At 41.8% G+C, this 11,130-nt stretch overlaps 1 protein-coding gene across 1 annotated transcript in view; it reads right to left on the reverse strand.

Annotated features, from left to right (window-relative positions):
• Positions 1-10,522, reverse strand: part of TBC1D2B (TBC1 domain family member 2B) — a 40,944-nt gene extending 30,422 nt beyond the window's left edge. The window contains exons 1-2 of the mRNA XM_068958815.1: positions 10,187-10,522; positions 4,546-4,699 (exon numbers count right to left, since the gene is read on the reverse strand). Coding sequence (XP_068814916.1) covers positions 4,546-4,699; positions 10,187-10,522 — 490 coding nt within the window. The remainder of the gene's footprint in view (positions 1-4,545; positions 4,700-10,186) is intronic.
• Between the last annotated feature and the right edge of the window lie 608 nt (positions 10,523-11,130).

Raw genomic sequence — 11,130 nt, forward strand, 5'->3', positions numbered from 1 at the left:
ACGCTCTACTGTCATCTCCTTGATTAATAAAGTGCTTATTACTCTGTGGAGAATTAATACAAAACTGCACTTCACCAGCTCAACGTGTAAGAGCTCTACTATTCGAGCAACTGTTGCCTGTTTTTGTGATCCAAAACAAGCTTGGCTGCAAACAACTAAATACAGAAGAAAGATTCCTACCCATGTTTAAATGCAGCAAGACAGTTTAAAGTAAAAGGAGATCACCTGCAGCACTCACTATTAGAAATCTGCTCTAAATACTAAGAGGTTTCCACTATATGAAACATGCATCAGTCATGATGGCCCAGTACTTAAGGCTGTAGTTGACAGCTTAAGAGGGAAACGCAGCCTAAAAAAGCATGTCTGCTTTCTTGTACTGCCAAAAACACAGAAACAAGGAATTAATCCAAATATTTTTTTTTCTTTGCTTTGAGTCAGATCAACTCCTTATGCGGGTTGCACAAACACTTGGGTTAGATCAAGAGTGCAGTGCAGGGGCAGGGGCAAGACTAACGGCAACGGGAGCTCGGACCACTTCTTCTCACAGCAGCCTCAGCCTGAACTGCGACAAAGGAGATGCTGAGGTATAAAACAGTCCCTCCCTCACACCACATAGAGGCAAAATTTTTCCACACAGACATTAGCTTGCAGGGAATAAGCATACATTACATACATAAAATTAAAAACACAATAGTAATTGTTTTATCCTCAAAATCACTGTTCCATAAACTTTCCTTTATCAAGCCTTAAAAAGAAAGATATAGTAAGAACTATCCTCTGAACAAACCCTGCGATCAAGAACACAAAGCATTGCCAGGAGAAAACACCAACCAAAAAGCCCCATAATACAACACACCCCAACTCGTAATAGGGCAATTTCTTTAACTGACATAACACATGTCCATACCCTCTGCACCATTTCCACTGAGCAGGGGGAAGGTCATACCTCAATAGTCTTGTCCCTTAAGGAACTCTCAAGATGTACATTAAGATTAACTATGGTTAAAAGGCAAATGATAACTCAAACTACAATTAAGCAGTATTTATGAGCTGAGTTTACTACTCCAATATGTATAACCTGTAATCTGGAAAGCTTACTTCTGCTGAAATCCATACGGCATCTGCAAAAGAACCAACTAACAACAATGTTACAGGCTCTTCTCCTAAGAAAGGCTACTGTCTAAATAACAAGGTCTGTTTTGAGGTTCCAGGGTTCAAAGCAGTTGAAAAGAAAACAAATTCAGTGTGTTCAAGCCTTAAGAAGCCTGATGTCAAACTCGCTATCACCAGGTTATCGCTGCCAGGCGCCATACTTCCAAGGAAGCATCTAAATCCTTTCCATTCAACAAGCCAGTGATGACTGTGTATTAAACACTATCTCCAGCATCCAAAACCACTAGTGTACAACCACATTGAACAGGACTACTAACAGTTGTCTTTCCCCACAGAGAAATATTCCAGACAGCATGCTTTTAAGTACTGTCAAGATGCAACTATTACCTCTATATCTGCTTCTCTCTGTGGCTCTTTGCTGAGCACACTTTTTTTTAAAACACATTTTGCTGAATGTGGTGACACATGTGGACTACATAGTCAATAACAGCATAATAATGGAACAGAGTTGCTAGCGCAACCATTACAAGAAAACGGGTCAAGTTTTTAAACTTATTTCAAAATGTAGCAGTCTTGTTATAAATGCATGATGTATCAATTTTTATTAATACAAATTAGAAGTTAAAAAATGGCATAAGAGTTCGCATCATTAAAGCTATAACTAATAGCCAATTCCAAGAAATTTTAAAAATCATGTCATATAAAGAATTGACTTCCACAGTAGTAAAGCAGCTCATTACAAAACCTACAAATTCTTTTATTATGTTTGCTTTTTCACAGTGCACTTTGAAAAAATATTTTGAAGTACTTTTCTGTTTATTTTTCATCTATTTTGAATATTCTTAAGAATTGTTATGAGAATGCTTCCTTGTCAAGTCTGAAGCATACAGCAGTACCTTAGTTCTTTTTTTCTTCCAGTTACTCCAGATTTCTAAACTGTATTGAGCTGAAAAAAATTATTTTATATAAGATTAAACAGGGAGGGTGGGGGGGGCAAAACAGACAAGGCTACAGTGAGCAGTTCTGTTTCTGGGCTGAAGATAGACTACTTCCCTATTTAAAGGACTACTGATAGTATTTGTACTCAAACACTAGCAAAAGCAAGTAATTTCTATGTTCCATTATAAAGCACACGATCAAATGCACAGTAACAGACTTTTACAAGACAGACAGGTAGTCATCAACATGGAGCAGGGCCTTAAAGTATCCCCCAACTCCATAGGAAACTTTTGAAGTTTTTTTTTTTTCTTTAAGAAAATCTCTCAGGCTCTTCCTACTTCCCAAAATTCATTTCTTAAAAAAACCTCATTTGGTGATGAAGTCATTGTAATCTGTCCTCAAAAATGCTGGACAATATATGCAGTTTCACATTACACATAATACAGTTAACTGCCGACTGTCCATGAGGGATGGGTCTACTCAGCCTCTGCATTCGCTCTACATTCCTTGCATTGGATTTAATCCACCACAGCCCTGTAACAACCTGGTTCAGCTTGCTGATCCAGCAGAAAAAAGCCCAACACCTACAAGAATGAACAATGTCAGGTCAGTGACCAAACTGACTGGATTCTTTCACTTAAACTCCTAGATTTGATGCAAAGCACAATCTCCACAGACCGTAATGACAACAGATGAGTTCCACATTGTACCTAAACTCTGAGGAAAGCAGCACAAATAGGAACAAAGATTTGAGGTCAAGTTCCACTTTATAGTTGATGTGGCCCAACAGTCTGCTTCCCAAAGATAGTGCTCCTGCTTACTCCTTTATTGCCATTCCCATTATTTAGCTGTTAAGCCTTATCCTCTCTCTTCCATGAGCTCTGGCAATCATCTGATTGCACAATAAATATATTCCACTCATTAATCCAGCAGAAGAAAATTCCTCCTTTTTGGCCAAATTGAAAATTGAACCAACTCAGCACAGAGTCACACAAACACCACAAACAATGAGCAGTGGGAGCCTGCACAGCAGAGAACAAGAGGCTGAAGGCAGAGAGGGAAAATGCCTGAAGGAGCAAACCCTGCATTACCACTTCCAGCAGCAGCAAGCCACTAGATCATCACACACAAATACATATGTTCTTGCAGCGTATGGTTTAACCACATTGCTATCGAGACTATCTGCTGCCAAATAGGCAGTCTCAAGCCATCCCAGTCTGCATTCCCACCAGTTCTCTTTTGCTAACCCTGGTACTTATCTGGCCCTATATTAAACCACTTTAGGAAGTTATATTGGCCAAAAACTAACCTGGGGGAAAGTACGGGAGGAAGTTTCTTTCTAGCTTTGCTCCCTGCCCTGGCTTCAGGAAGCCAAGACAAGCAGCAGCGCTAGAGCAAAGGACAGAGCGAGGCGCTCCTTTGAGCGCAGGCCAGACATCAGACTGGTGTGGCTGTAACATCGGGCTGAGACCCTACTAAAACACGTACTCTGGAGTCAGCCGTGGTTGAGCAGCAGCCACAGACTGCTCAGGAATGAAAGCCATAAGCTGCGTTAGAGGACACCGCTGCAGGGCAAGATCCGAACAGGGCAGGGAGAAGACTGCTTAACATTTCTGTTTTCACAGTACGAGCAAATTGAAATCAACAAAATAAAGTCTTTTGATGAAATATGTCTGACCTCAAGACTCTGTTCAAACCCAAGGGAGCTTTACCAACAAGTCTAACTTGGCACAGGACAGGATTACTTATGCAGTCTTATTTATGCATAACAAATAAGCAAGCAATCCATTTCTGTAGTGATCCAGGAATAAAACAATTCAGGAGTGCCTGAGTAGTGTGGTCAAAAAGCAGTATAACTTTATATAACAAACTGCTACATTTTTATAACTCTGATAGTAGTCTAAAATTACATTTTGCTTGGCTGAAGATATTATGGAAGCTGAAGGTCACATGTGTAGTCTCAGTGTAAGCTGTCTTCCAATTTTGAGAGGCAGAGAACATGTATCAGAGACTCATTCACCACATATGTTTTTCAAGAACAAACTATATTTTCATTCAGAATATGAGATTCCCACCAAATCAGTTCCCAATAAGCTCCCATTAAAAACTGGAGTTTACATCCCAGGAAACTTAACACACTAAGCTTTTAAGATATTACAACAACTAAAAGACAACTCTCTTAGTCTATACTCTGCCACTTTAAAATCTATTCATAAAACCACACCACTTCAGTTTTTAATATCTTTTTTAAGGAAATATCAATTCGTTTCCTGAGAGACATAACATATGAAACCCATAGATATAAATGAAATTACATTTATGTCGAATAATTTTATTGCCAACATATGTAAAGTTTATTTACAGCTATTTCATAACAAGATGAAACAAGGACAACTTTCTAAGACTATGATCCCTACTTTGTTACTGCCTTGTACTGATAAACAGATACTGACAGAAAAACCTATTCTGCTTTTACTCAAATTTTCAACCTACCAGGGTTGTCTTTGGCAACAAGACCTTTGGAAAAGTCACTTGGTGTAGGAGAAGTTCGACTGTCCCTTTTTGCTGCATCAAGGTTGTTACAATATTCCCACCTCTTCTGCTGAAGCTCCTGAAGCCAGTAGGTCATATCCTGACGGGTCGCAGCCTACAACACAAAGAACCAGAGCACTGAAGAGATCATGGCACATGCATACAGTAATTCCAAACACAATAAGAAGAAAACTGCACAGGCACCTTTGCTTGTCTGCTAATTACAATAAATCGAGAGTAACATACGTTAAAACAAACCACCACCAATTTCCTAGATTACATAGTGCACGCATACGCATCCCTGACTTTCACACCAAATCCATTTTCCATTAAAAAAGTCACATGCATTTCTCTCTCTAGTTTTACACTCACATGTATGAAGAAGCAGCAGTACCATCTTATATTTTACATACAAAGTAGTTTAGATAAATAACTACATATCCGCATTAAAAATAATGAAGTCCCTATTTTCCTTATTTAACTTGCTTAGCTACCAACAGAAAACAGAACATTAATAATGCATTGTAACCCCGTATACTTTTATGACTACAGTCTACATACTGCATTACTTTACGATTCCATGAGTCAACTATCTTCCGCAGCAAGGCAGTATTTAACACAGCAAAAAAACCCAAACGAATATTAAACTATAAGCCTACAGTCATTAATGTGACCTGGTAGGAGGCAAGTAAGAATTCGAACTGATCTTTAAGCTTCAGGCAGAATCACAGCTATAAGAGCAGTTTCAAATGGTGTCAACTGACAATCCACGATTGCCAGCAAGAGGCTAACCTATGGTAACTGACACTGCACCTATGCATGCAACGTACACTTTATTCCAACATACATCCCCAGCAGCCAATCTAGAAGCAGCCCTGGATACTAGTAACGTGGTTAGCTGAGCAATAAAAAAAATCAGCACTTATGGAAAGACAATGACCCAAGATTCTGTTTTATCCAGCAGCAAAGTCTTCATTTCTAGAAAGTCAAAAGCCTATATTCCCTTTAGACAGATTTATACACAGCCCTTGCCAAGCAATGCTTCACTGTTTTCAAGCAGAAGTCCATCAAGCACTCAGAGAGCTTCCACGAACTGCTGTGGCTCTCTGCCCAGCAGCAACCACAATGCAACTAGCAGCCAAGTCACACTGGCTCAGTATGACTTTAATCTCTGATTTCTGCCCTGACTAGTGCAACCTGATGAGCCTTTTTCATAGTTTGTCCCGTTATCCTCTCAATACTCTTTAAAAAAAAATAAAGATTTTAATAGAGCTGCTTTTCGTTGGTGTTTTTAAATTCCTGACTGTATTTGTTGTCTGCTGAGCAGCGTACATACATCCTCAGTTTAAGTGACAACATTGTTGCACATCAGGTCATTGAGTACAACTATGGCTCTTCAATATAAAACACAAACAGTAAAACAGTATGAGTTTCTCCCTCCCCATATTCAGCGCCCTGCTACCACACCACATGCGTTATTTTGTCATTCTTCCCTTTTCATGGAGACTTCCACTCCCTTTGAGCAGTTCTGGCTGAGTTTTTATGTGGGCATCCTAATTATGTACTTCGCATAGTAGGATGAAGCAAAGCGTATCCTGAGAACCTCTAAGACAATTTTTGTTTAAACAAAAATTAACCTTTCAAATTTGTTGTTTGAAATAAAATATTTTACCTGTGTAAAAACGCCCAAGTTTTCCTCTTCTACTCTGAAACAAGAGGCAAATCAAAAGCTACCGCATCCTAGAAATTTGCAAACATCTTTTAATTCACTTTACCTGTCAGGGAAAGGAACACTCCCATGCTCGCACTGATCAGACCCGGCAAAGGATCCTTATTTTCTGTCATACAAAGCTATTGTATGAATTCAATAAGAAAGTACCTTGGCTAGTCACTGAAATTTCAACAGAGACATTTCTGAGATAATAAAAACCATCATAAATGGAATAGCAGAAAGAGGGTAGTTGCTTTACCTGTTTTCTTAATCTGAACATTTCTTCTGCTTATATTAGTGTAAAATCACTAACTGGTTAATAAAAAAAAATCCAATCTCTGTATGGCATTTGCCATTAAGAACAAACGTATCAGAACTTCAATAGTAGTTAATGCCTTGCATTAACTATGCTAGAAGGGCATTTTCACAACTGAACAGATTCTGCAACAAAATAAAAGAGAGCATTCATGTCATAGAGGTGTTAAGAGCCACAGACTTATGCAAATATCCTCTGAACTGGTGTGAGGAGAAATTGCTGTTGCACACCCACACGTAACAAAAAACACTGAGTGAACGAGACGAGCCCATGTATTTTTCAACTGATAGGTGATGGAAAGTAATTATTACTTAAATAAAACCTTTCCCTTAACCTCTACTACTAAGTGTGCTGCAGAAATTGCCACCTTCTGCAGCAAATTTGACATGAATAAAAAATTTGGGAAAATAACTACACAGTGTTACCCTCCACACGGACCCACTAGTGGTCCTTGTATGCCAAAATTAACACTTTCAGGAAGAGTTCAAAAAAAGAAGCCAACAAGGAGACCTGTCATTTTGAGGCAACTCGTGAATTTTTGCTACGATCCTTTTCTGAACATAGACAAACCCTCCCTCAAGCATGTTAGCAAAGGGCAACATCAGAAAGCTCACATTTCTTAAGGTTTACTACTCTTGCTCTGCTCAGACAGCAAATCCTGAGCCAGATGGCTTTCTTGGAGGGTAGCCCAATTTTTAGTTAAAGCACTGCAACCACTAGCTAGCAAAAGTTAAAGAGTATGATCAACTCGGGAAACAAATCACCTTCGCTACTGAGCTACCTTATAAACTGACATAGGCCCTAACAATACTATCTAAGCTATTAGCACGGAAAAAGGTGCACAAGCACCTCATTATTAATCACTGCCACCTCCTTACAGATTAAGGAGGTGTACCATTTGGTGTAACTGTCTCAATTGTAGCTCCAGTAAATTTGATGTTCGAATATTTTCAAGGATCTGTGCCCCAAAAATCTGCGTTTTCTGGAATTTGCACTACCTGGAGAATAACCCAGAAAATTTTTTTTCTTTAATAAGTCTGTACAATCTCCCCCGCCCCCAAATGCACCACTGTTCAGATAGAAGTTATCCACGCATAACTAGACTAGACATACATCACCATCCATGGACAGCATCTCTTAGTTTCAAAAGCAATTGATCTGCACTACTACCCAAAATAAATGCCATTTTAAAAATAAATGAGAAAAATGACCTCTTTGTTCATTTTTAATACTCATTCTGCTAACTCTTTTCTCCCTTAATAGTAGGCCTCCCTGTGCAAACATGAGTAAGTATTCATTTGACTATATTAACTCAACAGCATTCTATGTGACAGCAAGTCACAGGATTAGGCCCTTTCCATGATACTACTCAGATTTCCACCATCTGTTCATAATTCACGTCATACAGTTTTCTCTGCCTCTTTACTAAAATTTTGGTATTGACTATATAAAAAGGGGGTTAAAAAAGCCTTTTACATACACTTAGCTTCTTCCAATGTGCTTTAACAGCTAAAAATGTGTATGAAAGCTACAATCATACAATCATCAGCTTGATTGTCTACATTTCTAAACCCTTAACCATTTGCTTTATCTGCTGTAAAAGTTATAGCATATTTTTCCCTCCAAGATTATCATCAAGCTGAGGAAAAAAAAACACAAAGTATATCAGAACATCTTCAGTTCCCATTAAATGACAAAGACGGAGCAATCCAGATGATGAAATCGTTGCATTAACAAAAAACTGAAGCACTATGAAGAAATAATGCATTCCTGAACAGCATCATCATTTCAAACTGGAATTCCAGTTGCTTATTTCTTATTGCTCTTCTCAGCTTATAATACTGAATAGGAAAGACCAGATCATGAGAGCTGGAAATTCTGACAAGAAACAAATTGAGGCATACAAGGCACGTGAGTTCGAGGGCAAAGGCTACATTTGACTTGACTTTCTTCCTCGTGCTCTGTGCGTAATGTTTTCTTCATAGATTAAGTCACATTTGACTTCAATGGTGGCCGAATCAGGCATTGGTATTTTTAACAACATGAATTCATTCTTATTCCTATTTGTACATAGTTTAACTTAAAGAAATTTTGTATAGGCCTCAGTGAACCCGAGTGAGGAGATGTTCAGCACAGAAGAAAACTAATACCAGCTCCAAAAGTCTTATCAACTGGTAAATCACGCATGCCACAAAGGTATTGCAATACGCCTCAAGATTTTCATTAATTTATTGTATCATGTAACAGCATTTTTAGGGGCAATCACATGTCTGCTCTAGGACAAGCATCATAACAATTTGGGAGGAAGATATCACTAGAGGATGCACAGGGGTTTTTCTTCTGATAATTACTTAACCGGCACCTTTTCCCAGTCTCCACAAAGAACAGAGCTCCCATTCACACAGGTTCTTTCCTAGAGAGTATAAGAAACAAATAGGAAGAGTAAAGGCAGAACAACGAGATCACAGGCAAAAGATACCAGGAGAAACAGAAGAAAGTAAAACCCATAGGAAGGCTTCCTGCAGCTTACAGTTGTGCATCATTGCACAGCCCAATTCATACCCACACAACTGTTATATAACTACACCTGAGGCTGCTGCCAGTACCAGTTCACAGACTGCTTATTTGTTACACAGGCGGGAAATACTACTACCCACTATAGTCCAAATCACAAGTTACACATTTCCCAATGAAGGCCTTCCTGTTCAAAAAACCCAAAACCAATAGGTGCTTCATGTATTTTCCTGGAGATTTCCACACAGAATCATTAAACACTAATTTAAAAAACAAAACCTACACCAGTTACACCAAGCCTGGAAGTTTAATTTCTGTAAAAGAAACACTAAGTTTATAAAAGCTGCTACATGGAAAGTGATGCAAACTTTGCTAACAGCTATAGCTTACAAAAAAAAAAAAGTAGTTTTCACATGTGATTGCATGCATGACTGCTAACTACATTGCTTTTCCTTTAACAGATATAGTTAAAGTGACTATCACATAAGTTTTCCAGTTGGATAACTTGCTTATTCTTTAGTAAAGTACGTTAAAGATTCCTTATTCTGACACAAACGTTTACAATTACCAACAGAATATTTAAAAATTGCGTGCTATAGCGTGCTACAATCTCAGCCTTTATTACCATTATTCAAACCTCCACTGTTAAATAAGTATTTAAGAAAGAGCTTTTTCAGTGCTCAGTAAGAACTTCTACTGTTTCAACCCGGCAACCTGATAGATTATTCACACTCTACTATTCATGCTCTTGCTGAAGAAGACTGTTCACGTGAAAACTGGCACTCAACGCGCAAGAGCGGTCCTCGAGGGAAGATCCGCGCCTTCAGAGCGATCACAACCGCTGACGACTCCCAGAGCCGATCGGCCCTTCAGGAAGGAAGCGGAAGGGCGCCGGGGGTCCGCGCAGCCCCGCGCCCGCCGCCCGGCCGAGCCCTCCGCCGCCGTTCCCGCCGCGCCCCCCTGGGCACCAGGGCCGCCCCGGACGGTAACGCCCAGGCGCCCACGCCGCGCCCCACCGCCTCCCCTCGCGCGGCGGGGGCGGGGGCGCGGCCCCGGCCTACCTTGAGCACGGCCACGGCGCCGCCGGGGCTGTGCACCTCGAAGGCGGCGGCCTCGTCGCCCGCGGCGGCGGCGGCCGCCTCGGGCTGGTGGTAGCTGAAGCAGGCGGAGGCGATGTCCAGGTGCCCCAGGGGCAGCGCCTCCTGCGGCCCCTTGAAGTAGTAGAGGTAGCAGCGGCGCGGGTCGAAGACGAACCAGCGGCTGCGGAAGCCGCGCAGGGGGCCCTTGCCCGACAGCTTCTGCAGGTAGCCGCACAGCTTGGGGGCGCCGCCGCCCGCCGGCTCCCCCGCCGCCCCGGGGCCGGGGCCGGGCGCCGCGCCCTCCTCCCCCTCCGGCATCGCCGCCGCGGACGCAGCCTCGCCCGCCGCCGCCAGCAGCCGGCCGGGCCGCGCGCCGCCTCACGGGACTTGTAGTGCGGCGGCCCGGCCCCCTGCCACGCGCATGCGCACGGGCCGCCGCCGCCGCCCGCCCGGCCCTTGGCCGGGAGATGAACCTTGAAGCCGCTGGGTGACGCGGGCGGGCGGGCGAGCGGGCTCCTCGCTGCTGTTTGGCATGTCTGCTCGTCTCCTGTACCCTTCCTTGCTTTACTGCTACCGGCCTCCGCCACTTCTGTGTGTGTGTGTGTGTGTGCCAAGCCCTTGCTGCTCTGCCTGCTGACTGGCACTTCACATTCTGTCCCGAATCCTATTACTGAACATGTTTGGGCAAAACTGTGCACCATGCAGTTCTATTCAGCAAGGCTAAAAAGCTGTAGGATCCAGGTTTTGGACTTGTGCATGACTGCAGGCCAAACCATTTATATTTTTATATTTCTCTGAAATGTCTTAACACCTCCTGAGCTGTAGGGAACTTCCTCCATTGATAATAGACAACTTCCACAACAGAAAGCTTCACTGAGAAGAGATCAGGTTGCCACAAGCAGCCTGGAAGAGCTGCCTCAAGACAT

Source organism: Struthio camelus, chromosome 12 (genome assembly GCF_040807025.1).
Source record: "Struthio camelus isolate bStrCam1 chromosome 12, bStrCam1.hap1, whole genome shotgun sequence".
In the NCBI taxonomy this organism is placed as follows: Eukaryota; Metazoa; Chordata; class Aves; order Struthioniformes; family Struthionidae; genus Struthio; species Struthio camelus.